General features: G+C 36.9%; 1 protein-coding gene across 1 annotated transcript in view; it reads right to left on the bottom strand.

Moving 5' to 3' along the window:
* LOC103600879 (UDP-glucose:glycoprotein glucosyltransferase 2-like) overlaps positions 1 to 26,300 on the bottom strand; it is a gene marked incomplete at its 3' end in the record, with an annotated part of 156,175 nt that overhangs the window by 25,107 nt on the left and 104,768 nt on the right. The window contains exons 3-6 of the mRNA XM_008585211.1: positions 22,766 to 22,930; positions 22,204 to 22,327; positions 22,010 to 22,108; positions 7,095 to 7,189 (exon numbers count right to left, since the gene is read on the bottom strand). Coding sequence (XP_008583433.1) covers positions 7,095 to 7,189; positions 22,010 to 22,108; positions 22,204 to 22,327; positions 22,766 to 22,930 — 483 coding nt within the window. The remainder of the gene's footprint in view (positions 1 to 7,094; positions 7,190 to 22,009; positions 22,109 to 22,203; positions 22,328 to 22,765; positions 22,931 to 26,300) is intronic.

The following is a 26,300-nucleotide window of genomic DNA, read 5'->3' on the forward strand; positions in this document are numbered from 1 at the left end:
TTTTTTTTGACAGTTCAACATATTTTCTTTCCCATCAAGTTTGTTCATGTTACCTTACACCATCTTTCACTGTCAAAGTCTTCCTGTTTACTGTACTAAATGTAGTATACCACTGAAATAGCCTAAAAAATAATCATTAGTAACTCTAAGTGCTTTGCCTCTTTGCATAAAGATTCTGTTGTAATGCAGTAATGACTACTATACCATCTCCTTTCTCTCATAACTGGTAACTAAATGTAAAGAATAAAGAATTTCCTTTGGATTTTTAGGAAGAATTTCAGGTCATCCTTGGTTAGTAAAGGAAAAAAAATCTCTTATTCAGAAAAATACCAGCTAATAAATGTAGAATAATATCTCTTTCGCATCCAAAAATAAAACAACTGATTCAGGTAAGCATCATCAGTAGATCCTAAAAGCATTACATGAAAGGTCATGGGCAATAGGAGATTATCACAGTGTCAAAATATTATTTCATAGATTAATCCCTATTTGAACAAGGAAAAAGCTCATTTACAAGGTAGGGATTTGGCTATCACCACTTAACACTTCAAATGTATAGAGAGATAAGCTGACATTCACATACTACTTGATGTGATGCTATGTGAGAAATACAGCATTACCCATGGTATTTTCTTGCCCAAAACTGGTTAAGCTAAATCTAATTAAGTGGGCCGGCCCAGTGGCGCACTGCTACAGTGCGCCGCTTGGGAGCGCGGCGGCGCTCCCGCTGAGGGTTCGGATCCCACATGCCGACCGGTTCCCGCTCACTGGCTGAGCGAGGTGCGGGCGCAGCACCGAGGGTTGCGATCCCGTTGCCGGTACGGTACGGGCGCAACACTGAGGGTTGCGATCCGTTGCCGGACACGAAAAAAGACAAAAAAAGGAAAAAAAAAAATCTAATTAAGTTTTAGACATAAATCCCAGTGTAGAGAAATATAATGGATACAAGAACGAGTTAAAAATACTATAAGGAAACAATCAGCGAAATTCAGAATGTTGAATTTTTCTACAAAACAACTAGCTTGGTCTTTTTTAAAAGTCAGTGGGGAAGACTGATCAACAATAGAAGAAAATAATAAAATGTAACAATGAAATGCAGTGTGGGAAACTTGTGTGGATCCTGGTTTGGAAGGAGACAACTTTGTGTGAACTACTGGGAAAAATTTAATACAGATTTAGTACTAATAATGTGACAGTGATATTGTAGTTATGTAGAAGAAAATCCTTATTCTTAGTAAATGCATGTTTAAGTAGTAAGGGATGATATATGCTGGTTTCTATAACTTACTTTAAAATGATCTAGACCATTTTTGTCTTCCTTCCACCCTAGACAGAGAGTTAGGTAAAACCAGTAAGGCAAGATGTTAACAATTGTTAAATCTAAGTGGTAGGTATGTAAGTGCTTATTATATTAGTCTTTTGAATTTTGTGTACCAATGTAAAGAAGACATGGCCTCCAAAAAACAGATCCAGGATGCTATAAGGAAAGGTTGAAATGAGACAAAGCAGAAATTAAAAATAAGCCGGCTAAAATAAAAAGAGAATCAAAATATAATAATGCAAAGAGAAAAATAAGATTGATACCATAGATAATTCAGTTAATGAACTAGTTCAGGAGTAGTAGTCAACTATTACAGCCCATATGCCAAATCCCATCTGAGGTCTACATTCACATGGTCCTCCACTCTAAAAATGTTATTTTATATTTTTAATGGATTACAAAAAATAAAGAACAATATGTGACAGAGTAAATGAGGCATGCAAAACATAAAACATTTATTACTTGGCCCTTCACAGAAAGAGTCTGTTGACCCCTGATCAAGATGTCAAATAAGAGTCTCCATTCCAGAGTACTGAGAAACTGACAAAAAGATGTGGGGGGGGGGGGGGGGAGAAAAAAAAGGGAAAAAAAAAAAGACAAAAAGACAGAAAGGGAAAAAAAAAAAAAAAAAAAAAGGGGGGGGGGGGGGGGGGGGGGGGGGGGGGGGGGGGGGGGGGGGGGGGGGGGGGGGGGGGGGGGGGGGGGGGGGGGGGGGGGGGGGGGGGAGAAGAAAAGAAGAGGAAAAAAAATAGACATGAATGACAGAAAGGGAAGATACAACATAAAAAACTAGAATAAATAAGTTTTGAAAAAGTAATTAAATAAAATTAGAGAAAATACTGCAAATGAGAAAGGATGTGTATTTTTAAAAAATTAATAAAAACTATCAATACCTAGAAACAGTCTTTGTTTTTAGTTTTAAGAGGAAGGAGCCTAAAAGCAGATTTCTCCTCTGCAATTAAAAAAAAAATCAGTAAGGCAATTTCTACTTGGTTTTGAGAAAAAATAAACTCTGACTCAAGAATGAGAAAGTAGAAACGATAAACATACTCAGATTTAAACAGCTAGAAAATACACCCTATCTCAAAAAACTACTTCAAAATGTGTATCAGCTAACCAATGGCTAGTACAAAATGATAGCTTTCATAGCAATAAAGTTACAGTATGAAAGGATAAGAAGAGTAAAATCAATTAAGAGTTAAATTTGTAAATTTTCTTACAAATGAGGCATTACTTCTGGAATGGCTATGGGAAAACCTTGGTGGACACTCTCCCCCAGTAAATCAACCATTTAACTAGTAAAAATTACAAGTCTCTGGAAATTGTTCTAAGGGCATTTGGCATATAGAGAAAAACTTTTTGAGGAAAATACACTAAATCTCGCTAAGAAAGTAAGAGCCTGTGTCCTTTGGGCCACAAGCTGCTCCTATCCTCCCCACCTCCTAGTTCCAAGTTATGAAGGCTCTACTTCAGGTGGGTGTGGCCAAGAAGATGGGCTCCCATTCTTTTCAGCTCCCAGTCGAGAGCTATGTTTCACCCCATGCAGGACAGGCTGCTGATATCTCTCATGCCCCCAGCTTCATGTGGCAGAAACTTCACTTGAGACAGTCAAGACCAAGTGAACTAGAGCTCCCTTCCCCCGCCCAGCTCCCACTTGTAGCGCAGAAGTTCTCCATCAGGCATGGCAAGCTGAGAATACTCAATTGCCTCAGCCCAAGCTTGCCTATAAGACAGAGGTTCCACACCAAGACAGGCAAATGAAGAAGACCATGGACTACCATCCACTACCCACTGATCATACATAGCATGAGTATATCATTCTGGGAGAAATGGGCCACTGTTCCTGCCCCAGTTCCAATGCAGTAGCACAGATGTTATACCTAAGGAGAGAGGAAGGCTATAAAAAAAGAGTTCTGCAGCTCGGCCTGAGAAGAATGACTAGTTTGAATAGAGTGTACAGAAGTTCATATGTAACAGCATTGTGTCAAAATAATGGAGACCTTACTGGAAAGCAATTAAGGGCTGGTAGCCCCATTATACTAGTAGGAAGTGAAATGGCAGAGTAGCCAGAAGTTTAACAGAAAATTAGAGAAAGAAATAGCCAAGAAGAGCTGACTTGTGATCATACCCATCCCTGAAGTTCTGGAAAACTAAGTGCATATGCTACACTGGTCCCACTGGGGAGCAATTAGAATGGGGCATGGGACAGATATGAAAGTATTCCCTAAGCCACATGTAGATCCATTAGCAAAGGGCAGAATCCTTAGTGGCTTAATGGACTTAGGCAGAACCTCTGAATAAACGCTGCTGAACAAAAAGCTACTCTGACTCTGGGGCAACTCCTAAAAAGTCAGGCTTAAAACTAAAAATTAAACTCTTTCTAGGATATCTGGAAGATTGTATACATGTGTCAAAGGCTGAACTTTCTTAGGAGTGATTAAAAAAGAAAATTCCAAAATACTATTCCATGGGTGAATGTAGGGCAAAATCATAAAACCCCTGAACTTTGAAAGTCTCTGAGACACACACCCCAACGTTAAAGGATAAAAATTTAACAGGCTATGGAAATTGAGGCACAACCTTGGCCAATAAGTGGCTTTTGTTGACTCACAGGCAGTTCCTCTAGGGAGCCAACATAAAAACAAGAAAACAAAACAAAAAAAACCTGAGCAGAAACATCAGAGACACAGACTGATAGAGAATTAGACTTTACAGAATTAAACAAACAACCAATCAAACAAACAAACAAATAACCAGCCCTGGGGATGGAGGGTTATCAGTATCCAAATGTCCTACAGTGTATTATCTAAAATGTCTGGTTTTCAATAAAAATTGTGACATGCAAAGGAACAGGAAAGTGTGATTCATATGAAGGGGAAAAAAAGCAGGCATTAGAAGTATTAGAAGCGGGCATGAGAGGCTGTCATACAAAGGGCAAATAAAGCAGGCATTAACAGTCTTAGATGTTGGATTTAACAGATATATCATAGTTCAAAGAACTAAAGGAAACCATGTTTAAAGAATAAAAGGGATGTATTATAATAATAATGATTCATCATATAGGTAACAATAGTAAAGAGGCAGCAATTACTAAAAAAAAGAAAATTCTAGATTTCAAAAGTACAACTACAGTGAAAAATTCACTAGAGGGACTCAGCAGTAGATGTGAGATGGCAGAAGAATGAGTGAACCTGAAGGTAAATCAATAGAGATTATACAGTCTGAAGAAGAGAACATAAAAAGAATGAAGAAAAATGAACAGGTCCTTAGAGAAATGTGAGACACCACATTTATTAATATTAAGCATAACAACATATGCATAATAGAAGATACTGGAGAGAAGAAAAGGAACAGAAAAAATATTTAAAGAAATAATGGCTGAAAACTTCCCAAAGTTGATGAATAACATAATTTACATATCCAAGAAGCTCAATGAACTCCAAGAAGGATAAATGTAAAGATATCTACAGCCAAACACATCACAGTGAAAATGTTAAAAGTCAAAGATAAACAAAAAGACAAAAAAAAAAAAAAAGATAAACAGAAAATCCTGAAGAGTAAGAGAAACAACTCATCATATACCAGGGAACCCCAATAACGTTAACTGACTTCGTATCAGAAACAGTGGAAGCTAGAAGGAAATGGGATGATATATTCAAAATGCTAAAATATTCCTTACAATTGCTGTAAAGTTTCTTACAACTACTGACATCTGCTTAAATGTGCAAAGACAGGAGGAAGCAAACTAGGAGAGGAGAGAAGAATGAAAGATTTGTCAATTTCCTTGGACGAGTCAAAAGATACTATTTGTTTTGACCTCGATATAATTGATATATATATGTAATCATTAATAGAATTAAACTCTAAGTCTAATAATAATGTGTTTTTAATGATTGTGAAGGTATGTGGATTTTGAAAAGCTTTGGGATAATGAAATAACCATCCATCTTATAAGAAATAAACTATTAAGACAGCATTCTGAAAGTTATAGAAGAAGCAACAAACTAAATCCAGGGAAAGTCATCTGCTATATACATCATAACTACTGGGGAAAGACAGTTTATGGGTCTCTCAGAGAACTGCTCCCAGAACTTCTTGAGAAGAAAAAGCAGGCACAAGCTAATTTCTCCCAACAAGATGACTGTTGCTCCACAGATCCCAAACAATCTTTTTTGAAATTTGCTGGTTTGTAGGCTACTTAGAAAAGACCAAATGCATTCCAAAGTGTTCGAATATAAGAAAATTCTTCTAGCAGATGTTATAATGATTAATTTAAAATGTATTATTTATTCTTAATTTGTTAGCCAGCCTCCAAGATGGCCCCAATAATTCCCACTTCCTGGTATTCATGTTCTCTTCTCATAATGAATAGATCTGTGTAATAAACAGGAGATATACCATATGATTTTTTTTTTTTTTTTTTTGTCTTTTTTGTCCTTTTCCATGTCCGGCAACGGATCGCAACCCTCAGTGTTGCCCCCGTACCGAACCGGGGACCGGCAACGGGATTGCAACCCTCGGCGTTGCTCCCGCGCCTCACTCAGCCAGTGAGCGGGAACCGGACTGTATGTGGGATCCGAACCCTCGGGTGGGAGCGCCGCCACGCTTCCCAAGCGGCGCACTATCCAGTGCACCACCGGGCCGGCCCTACCATATGATTTTTGAGGCTAGATCATAAATGACATTGTGGCTCTGTCTTTATCACTCATTCTGGAGAAAGCTGGCTGCCACGATGTGAGCACACTTAAGCAACACAAGAAAGAGGACAATGGAATGAAGCATTCTGCTAACAGCCAGTGAAAAACTGAGGCCTCCTGTTAATGGTCAGGTAAGTGAGCCATATTAGCAGCTCATCCTCCAGCTTCAGTCAAGCCTTCAGATAACTGTAACCATAGCTCAAGTCTTGACTGCATCCTATGAGAGACCCCACACCAGACCACTCAGCTAAGTTGCTCCTAAATTCCTGAACCCACAAAACTGGTAAGAAATAAATGTTCATTGTTTTAAGCCATTAAGTTATGGGGCAATTTATTACACAGCAATGAATTTACACTTAAATAATATAAAAACAATTTCATAAAATATTTTATGTTTCTTAGTTTTTTAAAAATCTGGACAGACATATATTCCCTTAAGAATACAGAAGTTTACAAAAAGAATACTTTTGAATAAATACATAAATGTCAGTGAGCAAAATGACAAAGAGAGAAAGAGAAGGAAGGGAGGACGGAAGAGAGGAAGGGAGGAAGGAGTCCTTCTGAAGTATACTGGTTTGTAATCATCTGACAACAAGAACACTAAGGTTGCATTAAGGATTAAAATATTATTCAGTAAGATAAATTTACTCAGTTTTTCTTAAAATAATCAGAGAGAGAAGGTGCTGCCTACTTATGTGACAAAAATTGCTATTACTAGCTATTGTTGTTGGTAAAAAGTAGTTTTGGGGTCAATGAGGTAGTGGTAAGCTCTAGAGTCATTTACTTTTCTTTAATAGCCTACTTGTACCCAATATTAGACGTGTATACTTGATTGTAAGGGCTATCAGATATAAAGGTCATGATTCACAGAAGACAGTTTTTTCTTTTCCTGGCCAAAGTTATCTGTTTTACACAGAGACTGAATTTGATTTCCTTAGTCTCCTTAGCACCGTCTTCTAATCAAGTTAACTAAAATGTTAACATGCAGAATAAACATTTAATGCATATTCTTCACATTGCTTTCTTGAAATTGCAACAAACTGAAATTTTTGTGGTAAGAATATCTAGATACTCACCATGTGCTTTAATGCATTATAAAGCAGTTTTCTCCCAGATGGCTTATCAAAATCAGCAATAATCCAGAAAGTGACTGTAGAAATTACATCATCATCTGAAAGTTTCAAATAATCTAGTCAAACTAACTCTTTTTAAAATAAACTAAAAGGGAACATTTGTAGTTAACAAAACAAAAAATAATACATTAAAATTATTTCTGAAAGTAAGCAAATATTGTTAAAACGCACGTGTATATAACAAGTGTATTCATAAAGTCTGAGGAAAGATTTGCATTGTTTTTATTTTTCCCATAAACTTAAAAAAAAATTTAATTGTACATATTTGTGGGCTACAGTGTGTTGTTTCCATACATATACTGCACAATGATCCTATTAGGGTAGACCGTGTATCAGTCCTCTGAACATTTATCTTTTCTTTTTGATTACAGTCAAGATCCTCTTTTCTAGGTATTTAAAAATATACAATATAGTAACATTAGCTCTTGTCAGCCTAGAACGCCAGAACTTATTCTTGTCTCCCTGTAGCTTTGTACCCACTAAACCACCACTTCCCCTTCTCTACCCTACTTCCCCTCCCATTATTCTACTCTCTACTTCTATTAGGACCACTTTTTGTTTTTTAGATTTCCCATTAGCATGAGATCATGCAGTACTTGTCTTTCTATGCCTGACTTACTTCACTTAATATGATGGTCTCCAGTTCCATCCTTGACAGGATTTCATTTTTTTTAAGTAGGTGAATTGTATTCCATTCCATACAACACAGTTTTTTTTTGTCCATTCATTCACTGGTGGGCATTTAGGTGGATCCCATCTCTTGGCTATTGTGAACAGTATTGCAATGAACATGGGAGTGCAGGTGTTTCTTCCACATATTGATTCCACTTCCTTTGGGTATACACCCAGGAGTGGGATTGCTGGGTCACAAGATAGCTCTACTTTTAGTTCTCTGAGGAATCATACTGTTTTCCACAAGGGCTGTACCAATTTACATTCCCCCCAACAATGCAGAAGAGTTGCCTTTTCTCCACATCCTTGCCAGCATTTATTATTTTCTGCCTTCTTGACAACAGCCATTCTAACTAGAGTGAAATGATTTTTCACTGTGGTTTTAATTTCCATTTCTCTTATGATTAGTGATGTTGAACATTTTTTCTTGAGTCTGTTGGCCATCTGTATGTCTTCTTTTGAGAAATGTTTGTTCAGGTCCTCTGCCCATTTCTTAATTGGGTTGTTCTTTTCTCTGTTGAGCTGTTTAGGTTCCTTACATATTCTGGATACTAGTCCCTTGACTGATGTGTACTTTGCAAACACTTTCTCCCATTCTGTAGGTTGTCTCATCACTTTGTTGACAGTGTCCTTTGCTGTGCAGAAGCTTTTTAGTTTTTTTTTTTTTTTTTCTGTGTCCGGCAACGGATTGCAACCCTCAGTGTTGCCCCCGTACCGGACCAGGGACCGGCAACGGGATTGCAAACCTCGGCGTTGCTCCCGCACCTCGCTCAGCCAGTGAGCGGGAGCCGGTCTGTATGTGGGATCCGAACCCTCGGGCGGGAGCGCTGCCACGCTTCCCAAGCGGCGCACTATCCAGTGCGCCACCGGGCCGGCCCAGAAGCTTTTTAGTTTGATGTAGTTCCATTTGTCTATTTTGCTTTACTTTCCTGTGCATTTGTAGTCTTGCTCAAAAAAGCACTGTTGACTCCTATTTCATGTAGCACTTCCCCAATGTTTTCTCCTAGTAGTTTCATAATTTTAGGTCTTAAATTTAGGTCTTTGATCCACTTTGAGTTATTTTTGTGTATGGTGAGAGACCCGGACCATTTTCAGTCTTCTTCAGGTGGATATCCAATTTCTCCAGCACCATTTCCTGAAAAATGTATTTTTTGGGCAACTTTCTTGAAAATCAGTTGGCTGTAGATGCACAGGTTTATTTTTGGTCTTGTGTTCCATTGGGCAACATGTTTTATGCCAGTACCATGTTATTCTGTTTACTAGAGCTTAATAGTATATTTTGAAGTCAGGTAAAGTGATGCTTCCAACTTTGTTTTTTATTTAAGATTGCTTTGGCTGTATGGGATCCTATGTGGTTCCACACAAATTTTAAGATCATTTTTTTCTATTTATGTGAAGAACGTCATCAGTATTTTGACAGAGATTGCATGAATCTGTAGATTGCTTTGTGTAATATTATAGACATTCTGATGATATTCTTTCAACCCATGAACATGGGATATCTTCCCATTTATTCGTGTCTTCAATTTCTTTCACCAAAGTTTTATAGCTTTCATTGTACAAGTCTTTCACAACCTTGTTTAAGTTTATTCCTAGGTATTTCATTTTTTTGGTAGCTATTATGAATGGGATTACTTTCTTGACTTATTTTGAAGATATTCTGAAATATCTTCAGATATTTCACTATCGGTATATAAGAAAGCTATTAATTTGTGTTGATTTGGTATTGTGACACTATACTGAATTATTAGTTCTAGCAATTTTTTGGTGGACTCTTTAGGGTTTTCTATGTATAGGATCATGTCATCTGCAAACAGGAATAGTCTGACTTCCTCCTTTCTGATTTAGATGCCCTTTGTTTGTTTTGCCTTATTGTGTTGCTAGAACTTCTTGTCCTGTGTTGAGTAAGAGTGGGGAAAGTGGGCATCCTTGCTTTTTTCCAGATCTTAGAGGAAAAGCCTTCCATTTTTGTTCCTTCAGTATGAACAGTTTTTAGCTGTGGGTTGTCATATATGGCCTTTATTGTGTTGAGGTACATTCCTTCTTTACCTACTTATTGAAACATACTGATTATACATACTTGTGGGGTACAGAGTTGAATGTCAATACATTTATACAATGTATGATGTTCAAATAAGGGTAATGAGCATATTTAATAATTATAAAACTTAATCATTTCTTTGTGATGAGGACAATTGTTCTTCTGTCCTCTAGGGATTTCATTACATGCAGTAAGTTACTGTTTTAATTACAGATACCTAGCTCAACTGTATGCCACAGAACTTTTATTTTTCCTGCCTGGCTGTTATGTGTCAATGAACCAACCTCTATCACCCCTTCCCCCTCTTTCTGCCTCTAGTAACCACAGTTTTGATCTTTTCTTCTCAGAGTACAACTTATTATTTTCTTTCTTTTCTTTTCTCTCTCTCTCTCCTTCTCTTGGCTTTCACTTATGAATGAGAATATGCAAAATTTCTCTTTTGTGCCTCGCTTATTTCACTTAACATAAATTTCTCCAAGTTCATCCACATTGCTGCAAATGGCAGAATTTCATATTATTTTATGGCTGAATAGTATTCCATTGTGTGTATGTACCATATTTTCTTTATCCAATTTTCTGTTGATGGACATTTAGGTTGGTTCCATATTGTGGCTGTTGTGAATAGAGTTACGATAAATATGAAAGTACAAGTATCCCTTCCACAAGATGATTTCCATTCCTTTGGGTATATACCCAATAGTGGAATTGCTGGATAGTATGTTGTTCTACTTGCAGTTGTTTGAGAAACTTCTGTACTGTTTTCCATAATGGCTATGCTAATATACAATCCCACCAAGACTGAATATAAGGGTTCCCCTTATCCTGCATCCTTACCAGCATTTGCTATTTTATGTCTTTTTTGATAACAGCCAGTCTAACTGGGGTGAGATGATATTTCAATGTAGTTTTGACTTGCAATTCTGTGATGATTAGTGATGTTGAGCATTTTTTCATATAGCTGTTGGCCATTTGTTATGTCTTCTTTTGAGAAATATCTCTTCAGATCCTTTACCCATTTTTTAACTGAATTTTCAAAAATTATTAAGTTGTTTGAGTTCCTTGTATATTGTAGATATTAATCCCTTGTTGGATGTGCAGTTTGTAAATATTTTCTTTCATTCTGTAGGTTGTCTTTTTGCTCTGCTGATTGTACTCTTTGCTGCACAGAAGCTTTTCAGTTTGATATAGTCCCATTTGTTTATTTTTTCTTTTGTTGCCTGTGCTTTTGAGGCATTATTCATAAAGTTTTTGCCCAGTCCTAAAACCTGAAGCATTTTCCCTGTATTTTTTATGGGAGTTTTATAGTTTCAGGTCTTATATTTAAGTCTTTAATTGACTTTAGTTGATTGTGGTATATGGTGAGATATGAGTCTACTTTCATTCTTCTACACATGGAGGAAATACATTCCTTCTACCTAACTTGTTGAATGCTTTTATAATGAAGGGGTGTTGGATTTCATCAAATACTGTTTTTGCACCTATTGAAATTATTATAAGGTTTTCTTCCTTAATTCTGTACATGTGATATATCACATTTACTGATTTGTTTATGTTGAACCATCCCTGCATCCCTGGGATGAATCACACTTGACCATAGTGTATGATTTTTAACGTCTTCTTAGATTTGGTTTGCTAGTATTTTGTTGAGGATGTTCCCTCCTTTGTTCATTACAGATACTGATCTGTAGTTTTCTTTTTTTTTATATCTTTTTCCAGTTTGGTATGACAGCAATGCTGGTCTCATAGAATGAGTTTGGAAGTATTCTGTTCTCTTCAATTTTTTGGAAGAGTTTAAGAAGAACTGGTATTAGTTCTTCATTAAATGTTTTGTAGAATTGGGCAGTGAAGCCATCTTGTCCTAAGGTTTTCTTTGCTGGATGACTTTTCATTACTGCTTCAATTTCATTACTTAATTGGTCTATTTAGGTTTTCTAGTTCTTCATGATTCATCCTTGGTACATTGTATGTGTCCAGAAATTTATACATTTCATCTAAGTTTTCCATTTTGTTAGCACACAGTTGTTCCTAATAGTCTTTAATGATCCTTTATGTTTCTATGGTATCAGTTGTAACGTCTTTTTTCATTTCTAGTTTTATTTGTCTTTTTTTTTCCTTCCTTAGTCTAGCTAAATGTTTACCAATTTTCTTTTCAAAAACCCAACTCTTTGTTTCACTGATCTGTTTTTTTTTCAATCTCTAATTCATTTATTTCTGCTCTGATCTTTGTTATTTCTCTATTCCTACTAACTGTGCGTTTGGTTTGTTCTTGTTTATATAGTTCTTTGAGGTGTAACATTAGGTTACTTAAAGTCTTTCTACTTTTTTCATGTAGGCATTTATTGTTATAGAACTTTCTTCTTAGAACTGCTTTTGCTATGTCCCATAGGTCCTGGCAGTTATGGTGTCTTTCCTTTCATTTGACTCCAGAAATTGTTTTTTTCCCAAAGAATTTATTTATTTTTAACTTCTCAATATACTTGCAGTTGATTTTCATGACTCTTTATCCGTTCCTCTTCCTCCCTCCTCTCTCCCCTACCACCACTACATCATATCTGTTCCCTTGTCTTAAAAAGTTCAAGGAATTGTTGTGATTGTTGTGTCTTCTTCCCCTCCCCCTTTTATTTGTGTATTTTTAGCTCCCACAAATAAGTGAGAACATGTAGTACTTCTCTTTCTGTGCCTGACTTGTTTCACTTAATATAATTTTCTCTAAGTACATCCATGTTGTTGTGAAAGGTATTATTTCATTCTTTTTCATAGCAGAGTAGAATTCCATTGTATAGATCTACCACAGTTTCCTTATCCACTCATTGGATGATGGACATTTGGGCTGGTTCCAACTCTAGGCTATTGTAAATAGTGCTGAAATAAATACTGGAGTACAGGTATTCCTTTGGCATGATGATTTCCATTCATCTGGGTATATTCCCAGCAGTGGAATAGCTGGGTCATATGGCAGATCTATCTGTAATTGTTTGAGGAACCTCTATACCATTTTCCATAAAGGCTGCACAATTTTACAGTCCCACCAACAGTGTAAGAGGGTTTCTTTTTCTCCACATCCTCGCCATCATTTATCATTCTCAGTCTTTTGGATATTAGCCACCCTAACTGGAATGAGATGGTATCTCAAAGTGGTCTTGATTTGTATGTCCCAGATGCTGAGTGATGTTGAGTATTTTTTCATATGTCTGTTGGCTATTCGGATAGCTTCCTTTGAGAAATGCCTATTCAGCTACTTTGCCCATTTTTGTAATTGGGTTGTTTTTGTTTTTTGCTGTTAAGTGGTTTGAGTTCCTTGTATATTCTGGATGTTAAATCAGTGTCTGATATATATTTTGCAAATATTTTCTCCCACTCCGTTGGCTATCTTTTCACTCTGTTGTTTCTTTTGCTGTACAGAAGCTTTTTAGTTTGATATAATCCCATTTGTTTATTTTTCCTTCAGTTGCCTGTGCTTTTGAGGTCCTACTCATGAAGTCTGTCCCCACTCCTACATCCTGGAGTGTTTCTGCTATGTTTTCTTTAAGGGGTTTTATTGTTCCAGGATGTATATTTAATTCTTTAATCTATTTTGAGTTATTTTGGTATATGGTGAGAGGTATGGGTCTAGTTTCATTCTCCTACATATGAATATTGAGTTTTCCCAGCACCATTTGTTGAAGAGGCAGTCTCTTCCAAACTGTGAAGACTTGCTGCCTCTGTCAACGATCAGATGGCTGTATGTGAATGGGTTGATTTCTGGGTTCTCTATTCTATTCCATTGATCTGTGCGTCTGTTTTTATGTCAGTACCATGCTGTTTTGATTATTATAGCTTTGCAATATAGTTTAAAGTTGGGTAGTGTTATGCCTCCAGCTTTATTTTTTTTGCTCAGGATTGCTTTGGCTATGCATGTTCTTTTGCTATTCCATATAAATGTCTGGATAGTTTTCTCCATTTCTGAGAAAATGTCATTGGAACTTTGATGGGGATTGCATTGAATCTGTAGATCACTTTGGGTAACGTGGACATTTTCACAATGTTAATTCTTCCAATCTAAGAGCATGGGATATCTTTCCATCTTCTTGTGTCCTCTTTAATTTCTCCAAAACAGTGGTTCATAGTTCTCTTCATAGAGATTTTTCACATCCTTCATTAATTTTATTCCTAAGTATTTTATTTTTTTGGTGGCTACTGTAAATGGGCTAGCTTTCTTGATTTCTTTTTCTGAATGTTCAATGTTGGAGTATAGAAATGCTACTGATTTCTGTGTATTGATTTTGTATCCTGCAGCTTTGCTAAAATCATTTATCAACTCTTGGAGTTTTTTTGTACAGGCTGTAGGCTGGTCAATATATAGGATCATATCATGGACAGTTTCACTTCATCTTTTCCAGTCTGGATGCCGTTTATTTCCTTCTCTTTTCTGCCTGCTCTGGCTAGTACTTCCAACACTATGTTGAATAGGAGTGGTAAGAGTGGGCATCCTTGTCTAGTTCCTGTTTTTAAGGGAAAAGTTTTCAGCTTTTCCCCATTCAGAATGATATTGGCAGTGGGCTTACCATTATGGCTTTATTTGTGTTGACATACTTTCCATCTATAACTAACTTGTAGAGAGTCTTTACCATGAAAGAATGTTGAATTTTCTCACATGCTTTTTCAGTGTCTATTGAGATGATCATATTGCTTTTGTCTTTGCTTTTACTGATGTGGTGTATCACATTTTTGATCTGCATATGTTGAAAAAACCTTGCATTCCCGGGATGAATCCCACTTGATCATGGTGTATAACTTTGTGTATGTGTTGCTGTATTCTGTTATCTAGTATTTTATTGAGGATTTTTGCATCTATATTCATCAAGGATATTGGACTGTAGTTTTCTATTTTTGATATATCTTTGTCTGGCTTTGGTATCAGGGTGATGTTTGCCTCATAGAACGAGTTTGGGAGAATGGCCTCTGTTTCAGTCTTTTGGAATACTTTGTAGAGAACTGGTATCAGTTCCTCTTTGAAGGTTTGGTAGAACTCTGTAGTGAACCCATCCAGTCCTGGGCTTTTCTTTGTTGGGAAAGCTTCAATCTCTTTTATTGTTATTGGTCTGTTCACATTGTCTATATTTTCTTGCTTCAGTTTTGGTAGTTTATGTGTCCAGAAATTTATCCATTTCCTCCAGATTTTCAAATTTGCTGGCATAGTAGTTTGTAGTAGTCTCTAATGATTGATTCATTGTATTTCTGAGGTATGAGTTGTAATATCACCTTTTTCATTTCTAATTTTTGTTATTTGGGTCTTCTCTGTTCTTTTCTTAGTTAGCCTTGCTAAAGGATTGTTGATTTTATTTACCTTTTCAAAAAACCAACTTTTTGTTTCACTGATCTTTTGTATTGTTTTTTGGGTTTCTATTTCATTTAGTTCTGCTCTGATCTTACTGATTTCTTTCTGTCTACTAACTTTGGGTTTGAGTTGTTCTTGTTTATCTAGATCTTTAAGGAGATCTGCTGTGTTAGGTTGTTTATTTGCCATCTTTCCATTCTTCTGAAGTAAGCATTTAATGCAATGAATTTCCCCCTTAGTACTGCTTTTGCAGTATCCCACAGGTTTTGGTATTATGTGTCATTATTTTCATTAGTTTCAAGAAATTTTTGATTTACTGTTTAATTTCTTCTTGGACCCATATGTCATTAAGTAGAACGTTGTTTAATTTCCATGTGTTTGTATAGTTTCCAGAGTTTCATTTGATATTGATTTCTAATTTTGATCCATTGTGATCAGAAAAAATACATGGAATATTTCCATTTTTTTTGAATTTGTTGAGACTTGATTTGTGACCTAACATGCGGTCTATCCTGGAGAATGTTCCATGTGCTATGAGAAGAATGAATATTCTGAGGTTGTTGGATGGAATGTTCTGTAGATATCTGCCAAATCCAATTGGTCTACAGTGTTGTTTAGATCTTGTGTTTTTCTGCTGATTTTTTGCCTAGATCATCTGTCCAATGTTGACAGTGGGGTGTTCAGGTCCCCCGCTATTATAGTATTAGTGTCTATCTCATTCTTTAGATCTAATAGTGTTTGCTTTATAAATCTGGCTGCTCTGACATTGGGTCCAATATATTTATGATTGTTATGTCTTCTTGATGGATAGATCCTTTTATCATTATACGGTGGCCTTCTTTATCTCTTTTTAAGGTTTTTGCTTTAAAGTCTATTTTATCTGATATAAGAATAGCTGCTCCAGCTCATTTTTCATTTCTATTTGCTTAATACATCTTTTTCCATCCTTGCGCTCTTAGTTTACATGTGTCTTTACAGACCAGGTGAGTCTCTTGAAGGAAGCATATTGTTGGGTCCATCTTTTTAATCCAGTCAGTCAGTCTGTGTCTTTTGAGTGGGCAATTTAATCCCTTTACATTTAGAGTTATTACTGAAAGGTGTTGATTTACTCCTAGCATTTTATTGCTTTTTGTTTAGATGTCTTAAGTACCTTTTGTTTCTTTCTAATTTTCTGTTTGCCTTCTGTATTTGTTGCTTTCTTGGGGTGGTAGAAAAATTGTTTTTTCTTTATTGTTAGCATTTTTGTTTTGCTGGTAGGTTTTGTTCTTTCTTGAGTATTCATGGCAGTGATGGTTGTTTTTGAGGTATCAAACACAGTTTGATACTTCCTTGAGAATTTCTTGTAAGGCTGGTCATGAACTGGTAGTGAACTCCCACAGTTTTTGTTTGTCTGAGAAATATACTATTTGTCCTTCAGTTTGGAAGGATAGCCTTGCTGGGTAAAGTATTCTTGGCTGGAAATTTTTATCCTTTAGTATTTTGAATATATCAACCCATTCTTTTCTGTCTCTTAGGGTTTCTGATGAAAAGTCTGATGTTATTCTGATTGGGGATCCCTTATAGGTGACTTGCTGCTTCTCTCTTGTAGCTTTTAAGAGTCTCTCTTTGAATTTTGCCATTTTGACTATCACATGTCTTGGAGAGGACCTTTGTGGGTTGAATATGTTTGGGGAACTTTGGGCCTCTTGAATCTGAAGATCTGTGACTTTCCCTATACCTGGGATGTTTCCTGCTATTATTTCATTGAATATGTTTCCAATGCCATTTCCTTGTTCCTCCCCTTCTGGAATACCCATGATTCTGATATTTGAGTGCTTAAGGCTGTCTGTTATCTCTCTTAGATTTTCTTCAATTTCTTTTTAATTCTTTTTTCTGGTCTGCCTGTGTTAATTCAAACAGCCTGTCTTCAAGGTCAGAAATTGTCTTCTGCTTGCTCTAGCCTGCTGGTTAGACTCTCTATTGTGTTTTTTTATTTCATTGAATGAATCCTTCAGTTCCACAAGCTCTGCTACATTCTTTTTCAAGGCATTGATTTCTTTGTACATTTCTTCTTTTATATCCTGTATATTTTCTCTCATTTCATTGTGTTGTCTAAGTGAGTTTTCTTGTATCTCATCTAGTTTCCTTAGAATTGTTGCTCTAAATTCCTTGTCAGTCATTTCAAAGACTTCCTGTTCTATAGGATTTAAAGCTTGAGAGTTATTATTTTCCTTTGGTGGTGATGTACTTTCTTGATTTTTCATATTTCTGGTATCTTTCCTTTGGTGTTTTGTCATGTGGCAGGGGGTATCACAGTCCACTCGTTTCACCTGGATGTCTGGCTTGGATCCTGAAGGGACTGCCCATTCTGGGCAGCAGCAACTACCCTATTCTGGCACAGCTGACTCAGGGTGTGTGGGTCCGGTGGCTCTCAGGCATCTCTGGGTAGCAGGGACTGATGTGGGCTGGGGATCCTGCAGCACCTGCCTGTTCTAGAGCAGCTGACTTGGGGTGTGTGGGCCCGGCAGCTCTCAGGTCTCTCTTTACAGCAGGGTCCCACATCATCTGCTTCTTCTGGCACTGCTGACTCAGGGTGCGGGGACCCGGTGCCTCTTGGCCCTCTCTTGGTGCCTCTTGGTGCAGTGGGGACTGGCCTGGACTGGGGTCCTGTGTCACCTGCCTCTTCCCATGCAGATGACTTGGGGCATGTGAGCCCAGCAGCTCTCAGGCCTCTCTAAGCAGCAGGGACTGACCTGGTCTGGAGCTCCTGTGGTGCCTGTCTTTTCCAGCACAACTGACTTGGAGTGTGTGCGCCTGACAGCTCTTAAGCTTCTCTAAGTAGCAGGGACCATCCTGGGCTGGAGGTCCCATGGCACCTGCCTTTTCTGGCATGGCTGACTTGGGATGTGTGTATCCTGCAGATCTCAGGCTTCTCTGGGTGGTGGGGACTGTCCTGGGCTGGGGTTGTGTAGCTCCTGCCTGTTCCAGCACAGATCTTGGGCCTCCTGCTGTTGCTTTTTAATAGTGCAAATTGGTTGATTTTGGGGAGAGAGTGACACTAGGATCCATCTACTCCTCCATCTTCACCAGAATTCTGTCTCCAGAAATTTTTAAATTTTGTTTTTGATTTCTTCTTTGACCCATTTGTTTTTTAGAAGCAACCTGTTTAATTTTCACATATTTGTACAGTTTCAAATGTCCCTTCTGTTACCGATTTATGGTTTATTCTGTTGTGGTCCAACAAGATAGCTGATATGATTCCAATTTTTAAAAATTTGTTGAGACTTGATATTATGACCTAATATATGATCTGTTCTACAGGATATCCCACGTGCTGCTGAGAAGAATGTGAATTCTGCAGTTGTCTGAATGTTCAATAAATATGTTAGGTCCAATGAGCCTAGAGTGTAGATTAACTCTGATGTTTCTGGGTGAATTTTCTGTCTGGATGATCTGCTTGAAGTGGGGTATTTATGTGCCCAACTGTCGTATTGTCAGAGTCTGTATCTTCTATTAGGTCTAAAAGTATTTGCTTTATATATCTGGGTGCTTGGGTTTTGGGTATATATATATTTAGAATTACTACATCCTCTTGTTGAATTGATCCCTTTACTGTTACATGATGACATTCCTTGTCTTTACTTTCCTTGACTTGAGGTCTATTTTATCTGATATAAGTAGAGCTACCCCTTCTCTGTTCTTTTTTCCATATGGATGAAATATCTTTTTCCATCCCTTCACTTTCAGTTGATGTGTCTTTATAGGTGAAGAAGTAAGTTTCCTGTAGGCAGCATATTGTTGGTTTTATAATCCATTCAGCCACTCTGTGTCTTTTAATTGGGGAATTTAATCTGTATACATTTAGAGTTATTACTGGTATACAGAAACTTGTTATTGCCATTTTGTTAATTTTTCCTTTATTTTTTTGACCTTTTTTTTTTTTCATTTTTCTTGTCTTAATGTCTCCTTTTGTTACTAAGTGGTTTTCTGTAGTAGTACATTTTGATTTCTTACTATTTATTTTTCTTATAGGTTTTTGTGTTATATTTACCATGGCTCTTACAAAGGATATGTTATAGTTAGATGATTTTAGACTAATAACAACCTAATTTTGAATGCTAAGGAAAAAGAAATAACTAAAGCCAACTCTATATTTTGATGTCATTCCCCACCTCCCTCCCTCACATTTTGTTGCTTCAAGTTACATCTTTTAATATTGCCCATCTCTCATATAGTCATTGTATTTGTTACTATCTTGTTAGGTTTGTCCTTTAGTCTGGCCCAGGACTGAGTCTTTCCCACAAACTACTTCCCCTAAAGTTCTGTTGCTCTGACTGCTGTCCACTGTGTGGCATCCCTCCTGATCAAGAGGCAGATCGGCTGCCAGCATCGTGCCTCAGTGCTCTCCTCGTGGGTCAGTCCACCTCCCACCCCCTGTACTCCAAACGTTTCCCGTGGGGCAAACCCCAGAAAAGTCCACCAAAAAGACTCACAGACCTCTGTGCAAATCAGACACCCACCTCTTACTCTCTTCTCTCATGTCTGAGACAGCAGGTCCAGTGGGCCCTCTCAGTATAATGTGCTATGATGGTCATGAAGGTGGGAGATGGGACTTTCTGAAGTGATTCCTTCCTCCTGTTTGCCATGGCCCCTCCCTCTATGTGGGTGCAGGGGAAGCTTTGGGGTAGCTTTGCTGGCTGGGAAATGGGATGGGGCACTTCAAAATGATATTTTTATTTTGCCAGTCATCGTGGCATCCTTCTCCTCTGCAGACTTCAAGTAGCTTCATGCAAAAGGTGTTGCTGTGGCTTTGTCAACTCCAGGTAGCTGCTCTGTGTGCTGTGCCACACTAGCCCAGGAAGTGATTGGGACTGGGGCTGACTGGAGTGATCCCTCCTTCCACTTGCCATTACCTTCCACACCTTCATGGACTCAGAGGCTGTCTCTCCTCCTTTCCCCAGCCACCCCCTCCCCCGCCTCCCTCCCTGAGCTCCAGTGGTTTCAGGATGGCAGTTTTTGTGTTTTAATAGTTGGAAGTTGATCTCTTGTTGTGGGAGAGTGATGTCAGCAATCATCTGTTTTACATATATGTGGGATATATATTTATACCCCACATATATGTAAAATGAGACACAAGCTTATTAGGAGAGACAGAAAACAGTAATATTTTATTAGCTTATAATTTATTTATTTCAAAGTGTCTGGCTATTATTAACTTGATCTAATTCATATCATCTTGTTCCATCAATACTGATACAGTACTCTTTCTAGAAAAAATTGAAATCCATAGGAAGAAACCATTTTTAATTCTGAACTCACAGTTAAATGTGTTTAATTTTATCCAGCATTAGCATGTAACTCTTGAAGTGATACTTGTCTGGCCATCATTAAAACATATGGATAAAAAGGTCCTTTAGACCATTTTATTTAGATAAAATAATTGTAAAAATCTGGTATTCCAAAAACTTACTCCTGAATAGACTGAAATTACCATAGTCAGTACTATCTAATTATACAAAAACTGGCTTTGAATAATAAAAGAAAAGAATGTAACAGGAAGAATGATGGCACTGATTCCACCTGCAATCCTGAGATGCAACTTAAGAGTAAGGCAGTAACACATTCTCTTCAAAGAAGGTAAAGAATACTGATGCCTTCTTAATGTCAGCACTTTCACCTTCACAGCTGGAAAACTGAAAAATATTTCAAAAGTGCTAAGTTTCTCAAAACTGTATTATTTCTTTACAAATTTATATAAATAAGAGGATATTAGTTTCTCAGCTAATATTCTTTTAAATTGCAGGAGATTTAACCAAAGAGCACTAATTATAGGCTAACTTATTCTGATACCCAGAGGCATTTTTGAAATACAATCCAGAACCTGAAAATGTTTCTATTTTTTCTTCTCTATTTCTCTGTCTCCTTTTGCCTTCACTTGACACATTCCGGGCCACAGTCCACCATAAGATGGAACTGCATTATATTTTATTACTTGTTGGATTTCTTGTAAATAGACATAAAGTCACAGAATCTGTTACAAAGTAATCCAGTGGCCACCTGATCAACATTTGGATTCAATCAGCAGCATTCTCAAAAACTCGTGTGGTCTTTGCTTTAAATCTCTCTTATATATAAAACTTACTCCTCACAGCATAGTTCATTCTATCTTTAGATCACTCTGTTAGAAAGTTACCACTTATATACTGCGACCAAAATGAGCCTTCTTTTATCTTTCACTTATGGCTTTCATTTTTATCTCTAGAACAAACCAGGGCAAATGAAACAAAGCAAAACAAAACCAAACAAATTCTAATTATCTTCATCTATCTGAAGAACTGTACCCTAACAAAGCTGTGGTCCCATTGCAGAGTTCTCTGTTTAAGCCAAATCCTTATTTCCAAATGTGTTACTGTCTTGGTCTCCGCTCCTCTAATTATGACTCCCAACTTAAACAAAACATTCAGATGTTGTTTAATCAGAATGCAGAAGAATTATTATCTCCTCTGATCTGGGAATTGTACTTCTATTCATGCATTATAAGATATGGATTTACAAAGTCTTGAAAAGGTTTTGTTCCTTTCTTTACAAAATGAAAATGGAATAGCTTACTTTAAAAAAATGCAAAAAACCAAGATGAACCCCTTCTGCTTATATGATTAGTTAGGATAGGAGGCATCATTTTCTGAGCACAATAATTAAATCCTAACAAATTACAAAATCTAAAATTGAAATCCAGGCCTCTGGTCAAAAATAGCAACATATTAAAATTTATTATGCAAGCACTTTAGTAAAATTACCAGTTTTTATTATTTTAGGAAAAAATTCAGGAAAATAAAACATGCTTATTACCTTCCGGGGTCAAATAATACATGTTCTTTGCAATTACAGCACTCTTATCTTGTGAATCCAAGAAAAAGAAAGTAGAGAAATCTTCAACATCAGCAGTTACTGAAAAAATTCATATTTAATGTTAAATGATGAATTAATAAAGTATTCAAAACTCAATAAGCATTTGTAGAACAGTATATGGAGGAACATTTTACCTGATGTAGATATTAAATTAAGGTACTGATATTTACTGTGCAAAATCAAAGAATTTATACGGGGCACAACATTATCCTTATCCATTAGAAAATCAATTGCCTCTGTTTGATCATTTAATGTGTCCTAAAATAACAAAAATATAATTTAGATGATATAAGCAATTTTTATATGCATACAGAGGTACTTCAAAAAGTTCATGAAATGATTTGTATTATCTTTTAACTATTTCTCCACAAACTTTTTGAAGTACCCTCATATGTTTTAAAATTATATAGATAATATATTTAATGATTACTTAATCTAAAATAAGACAAGTAATCTGCAATTCAGAATTACTGCTATAAATTTTCTTGTAAAAATTAGAATTTTCTTTCCATTTAAGCAATTTTTAGATATAATTATGCACAAGATAAATGTAATTAAGTATTATTTTTTAGATTACTACTAAATGATCAGGATAAAAATGTTTACCAAATTAACTTTTGCAATTAAAAGAAATTTTAAATAAAAAAATATTACTTATGAATATCATTATGTATTTTCTCATAAATGCTTACCTACCATTAAAACTTCTTGTTGTAAATATTCAGATGCATCCATCATTTTTTGAAGAACAGCCATTTCTAGTTCTTTAATATTCATTTCTTCATGGCTAAAGGGTTCACCATTATAAAGAGCTTGAGGCAAAGGACCCAGGCCAGTCATCTTATAAAAGTTTGCTCCAGCCTATTCAGTTAAAAAATATCAGAATGTTAAACAAAATATGACTATTTGAAAAAGAAATACATAAGAAAAAGAAAGTGACATTACCCCACATTTTTATATGTCATAGCAAAAAAGGTCTATTTTGCTAATTTTATCTGTCTTTTCCAAGCATTATTTACAGGAAAGTAATTTACCTACATACAGCAGGAGTCAAAACTTTTTCTGTAAAGGGCCAAACAGTAAATATTTTAGGCTTTATGGACTATCTAATCTCTGTTGCAACAACTCATCTCCGATGTCATAATGCAAAAATAGTCACGAACAACACATGAATGAATGAGCACGGCTGTGTCCCCAAAATACTTTATCTACAAAAACAAGCAGTGGGTGGGCTTGCTGACCCTTGACATAAACTATAACATTTACTCAAAGAAAAAACATTTATATGCATGAGAGACTTATTCATCCCTGTATTCATTTGTTCAACAACATTTATTGAATCACACCACTAAAGTCTTCCCTCAAGGGGCTTTCATATATTCAAACAAAATAGAGCCATATACAAGGTTCTACGGGGGTCCAGAAGAGAAGCATCTAACCAAGCCTGAGTATGCTGATAAAGGGACCAGAGAAGGCTTCTGTTAGGGAGTGACACTGAAAGCCTTAAGGGATGAATAAATATTTGTCAGGGAAATAAAGCGGAGAAAGACATTCCAGTTGAATTGACAGCATAGCAAGGACTGGAAGGGAAGTGAGAAAAGGGCATATTTAGGCAATGTCAAGTAAATTTTCTGTGTTTGTGGGGTGTGTTATGCAGGGAGAGTTGTCAGATAAGAGATCAGAGGGGTTTAGGTAGAGGCCAAATCATAAAGGTCCTCAACATTTGGATTTTATCTTCCGAGTGATGATCACTAAATAATTTATTCACTTGATATTCAACACTAAGTATTATAATTATTGCCAACATTCTCACAAATACTGTAGGAAGCTAAGTACTACTATTACATCCATTTCACAGATGATAAAGCAGATACGGAAAGACTAAATCACTTCCAATGTCACATAGCTGCTGTTTTGGAATCAAATTTGTACCCAGATCTGCCTGACCAAGAGTCTGAACTCTTAACCACTACACATACTATCTCTGTATTTATTGGGCACCTACTATGTATGTATCAGGCTTATAGACACATACATATGTGAACTCTATCCTAAAGAAACTTACAGTTTAAAGAGGGAGAGAAAGGGGCCGGCCTGGTGGCGCACTCGGTAGAGTGTGGCACTTGGGAGCGTGGCGGTGCTCCTGCTGAGGGTTTGGATCCCATATAGAGACCGGTCTGCTCACTGGTTGAGCGCGGTGCGGATGCGACACCGAGGGTTGCGATCCTGTTACCGGTCACGAATAAAAAAAAAGAAAAAAAAGAAAAAAAAGAAAAAAAAAAAAAGAGGGAGAGATGGATACATTCAAAACAAGTACCCAAAGGTACCAAGAAGGTCATGGTCGATTCCATATAGGAAGTGGGTTCAGTACAAATAATATGATCAGATTTGCTTACTTAAAAAAATAAAAACACAATGGCAACATTGTGAAGAAAGAGCATACACTGAAGACTGTGGGTTAGGGACTACTGGAGTAGCATGGGAAAGAAAAAACAAGGCCCAGAACGAAGATCAGTAGTAATGGGCAAGAGGAAAATGAGGCAGTTTCTGAAATATTTAACAAGTAAAATTGACGAAACTTGATGCCTATTGTTTGGGAAGGTGTGAGGGAAAGGGAGGAGTTTAGGATGACTATCAGGCTTCCGGCAAGGTGGTCTGGGTGAACAACGATGCTACTTACTCTCTAGGACAGTGCATAAAGAAAAAAAGGTTTGGGGTAACAAGAAAGATGGTGGGCTTGGTTTTAGATTCTTTTGACTGAAGATCCTTACACACAATCCACTAAGCAGTTGAATTCATGGGTTTGGACCTCAAGAAAGATATCCCTGTTACACATACAGGCCCTCTTCTGCTCTTACTCAATGATCTGCAATTAGGCAACCTTTCCATTCCAAAAGGTTTGGTAACCACAAGTAAGCCAATAACACCGAATTTTATACTTTTAGTCTACACCTGTCTTCTGAGCTATAGAATATAAATATATGAGGGCACTTCAAAAAGTTCATGGAAAGATTAGTATTATATTTTAATTCCATTTTTTCCATGAACTTTTTGAAGTACTCTCACATATCCGATCTCTTATTTCACATTTCCTCTGGAAGTCTCATAGGCACCTCAAATTGTATTTATGAAAAACCCTACTCCTGATCTTATCTCCCAATCTTTTTCTCCACCATCTTTCCATCTTGGCAATGGCATCATGACCCTCTCAGTTAGTTGTTTAACTGAACCCTGGGAGTCATCCTTGATAATTTCTAATCTCCTCTCTATCCTATCCAGTCCAACAGCAGGTCCTGGATAGTACTTCTCAAATAACTTCTGTCCAATTTTCTCTACCTCAACTTCTTCCTAAAGCCTTCTAGCACATCTCAAGTCTCTCACCTATACATTTTCCAATCCATATCACCACAAGCACTTTTTCCCACAATCCATTCTCAACAACAGAGGATGCTCTTTCAAAAAAAATGCCTGTCACTGTCACTTCACTGCAATACCTTTCAGGTTTTTTACTGTTGCCAAGGTCTTCTACTGTTCTGAATTTACAGTAAATACTGTTCATAAGACCCCGTGCAATGGGGCTCCTTGCTTACCTCTCCAGCCTCATCTCATGAACTTTATCCCATAACACAAACACAACACATGCCTGCAAATCTATACAGCAGCACCACCAGCTTCTCTTAGTTCGTTGAGATCTCAGGACCTCTTAACATTTTTCTCTGTCTGGATGGAATGTTAATCTCTTACCACCTTGTTTTCTTTTTTATTGAAACATAATTGATTATACATATTTGTGGTATATAGAGTTGAATAACAATACCTGTGTACGATGTGTGATGATCAAATCTGGATAATTAGTATATTCATCATTACAAAATGTAAACATTTGTGTTGAAGATATTCGATCTCCTCTCTTCTAGCCATTTGATAACAAGCAGTCAAGTAATGTTAATTATATGCTTATAGACTGTACATCAATAGAACTTATTTTTCCTAACTAGCTGTTCTGTGTCATCAATTTTGTCTAACTCTTCCTCCTGCTTCCTGACTCAGCTTAAATATCACTTTTTCAGAAAAGTATTCCTTATTCCTACTCTCTAGCATTCCTCTTTCATTCAACTGTGGGCTTAGCTGGATCACCCACCATAGTAGCTTCCTGTTGGGGGCCTGAAGCTCCACACCCCTTCTTGTGAGACCGCTTCTCCTTGACAATCTGCTCAGATGGCCATGCTTT

The sequence above is a fragment of the Galeopterus variegatus genome, unplaced genomic scaffold (genome assembly GCF_000696425.1).
Source record: "Galeopterus variegatus unplaced genomic scaffold, G_variegatus-3.0.2 Scaffold3494, whole genome shotgun sequence".
Classification (NCBI taxonomy): Eukaryota; Metazoa; Chordata; class Mammalia; order Dermoptera; family Cynocephalidae; genus Galeopterus; species Galeopterus variegatus.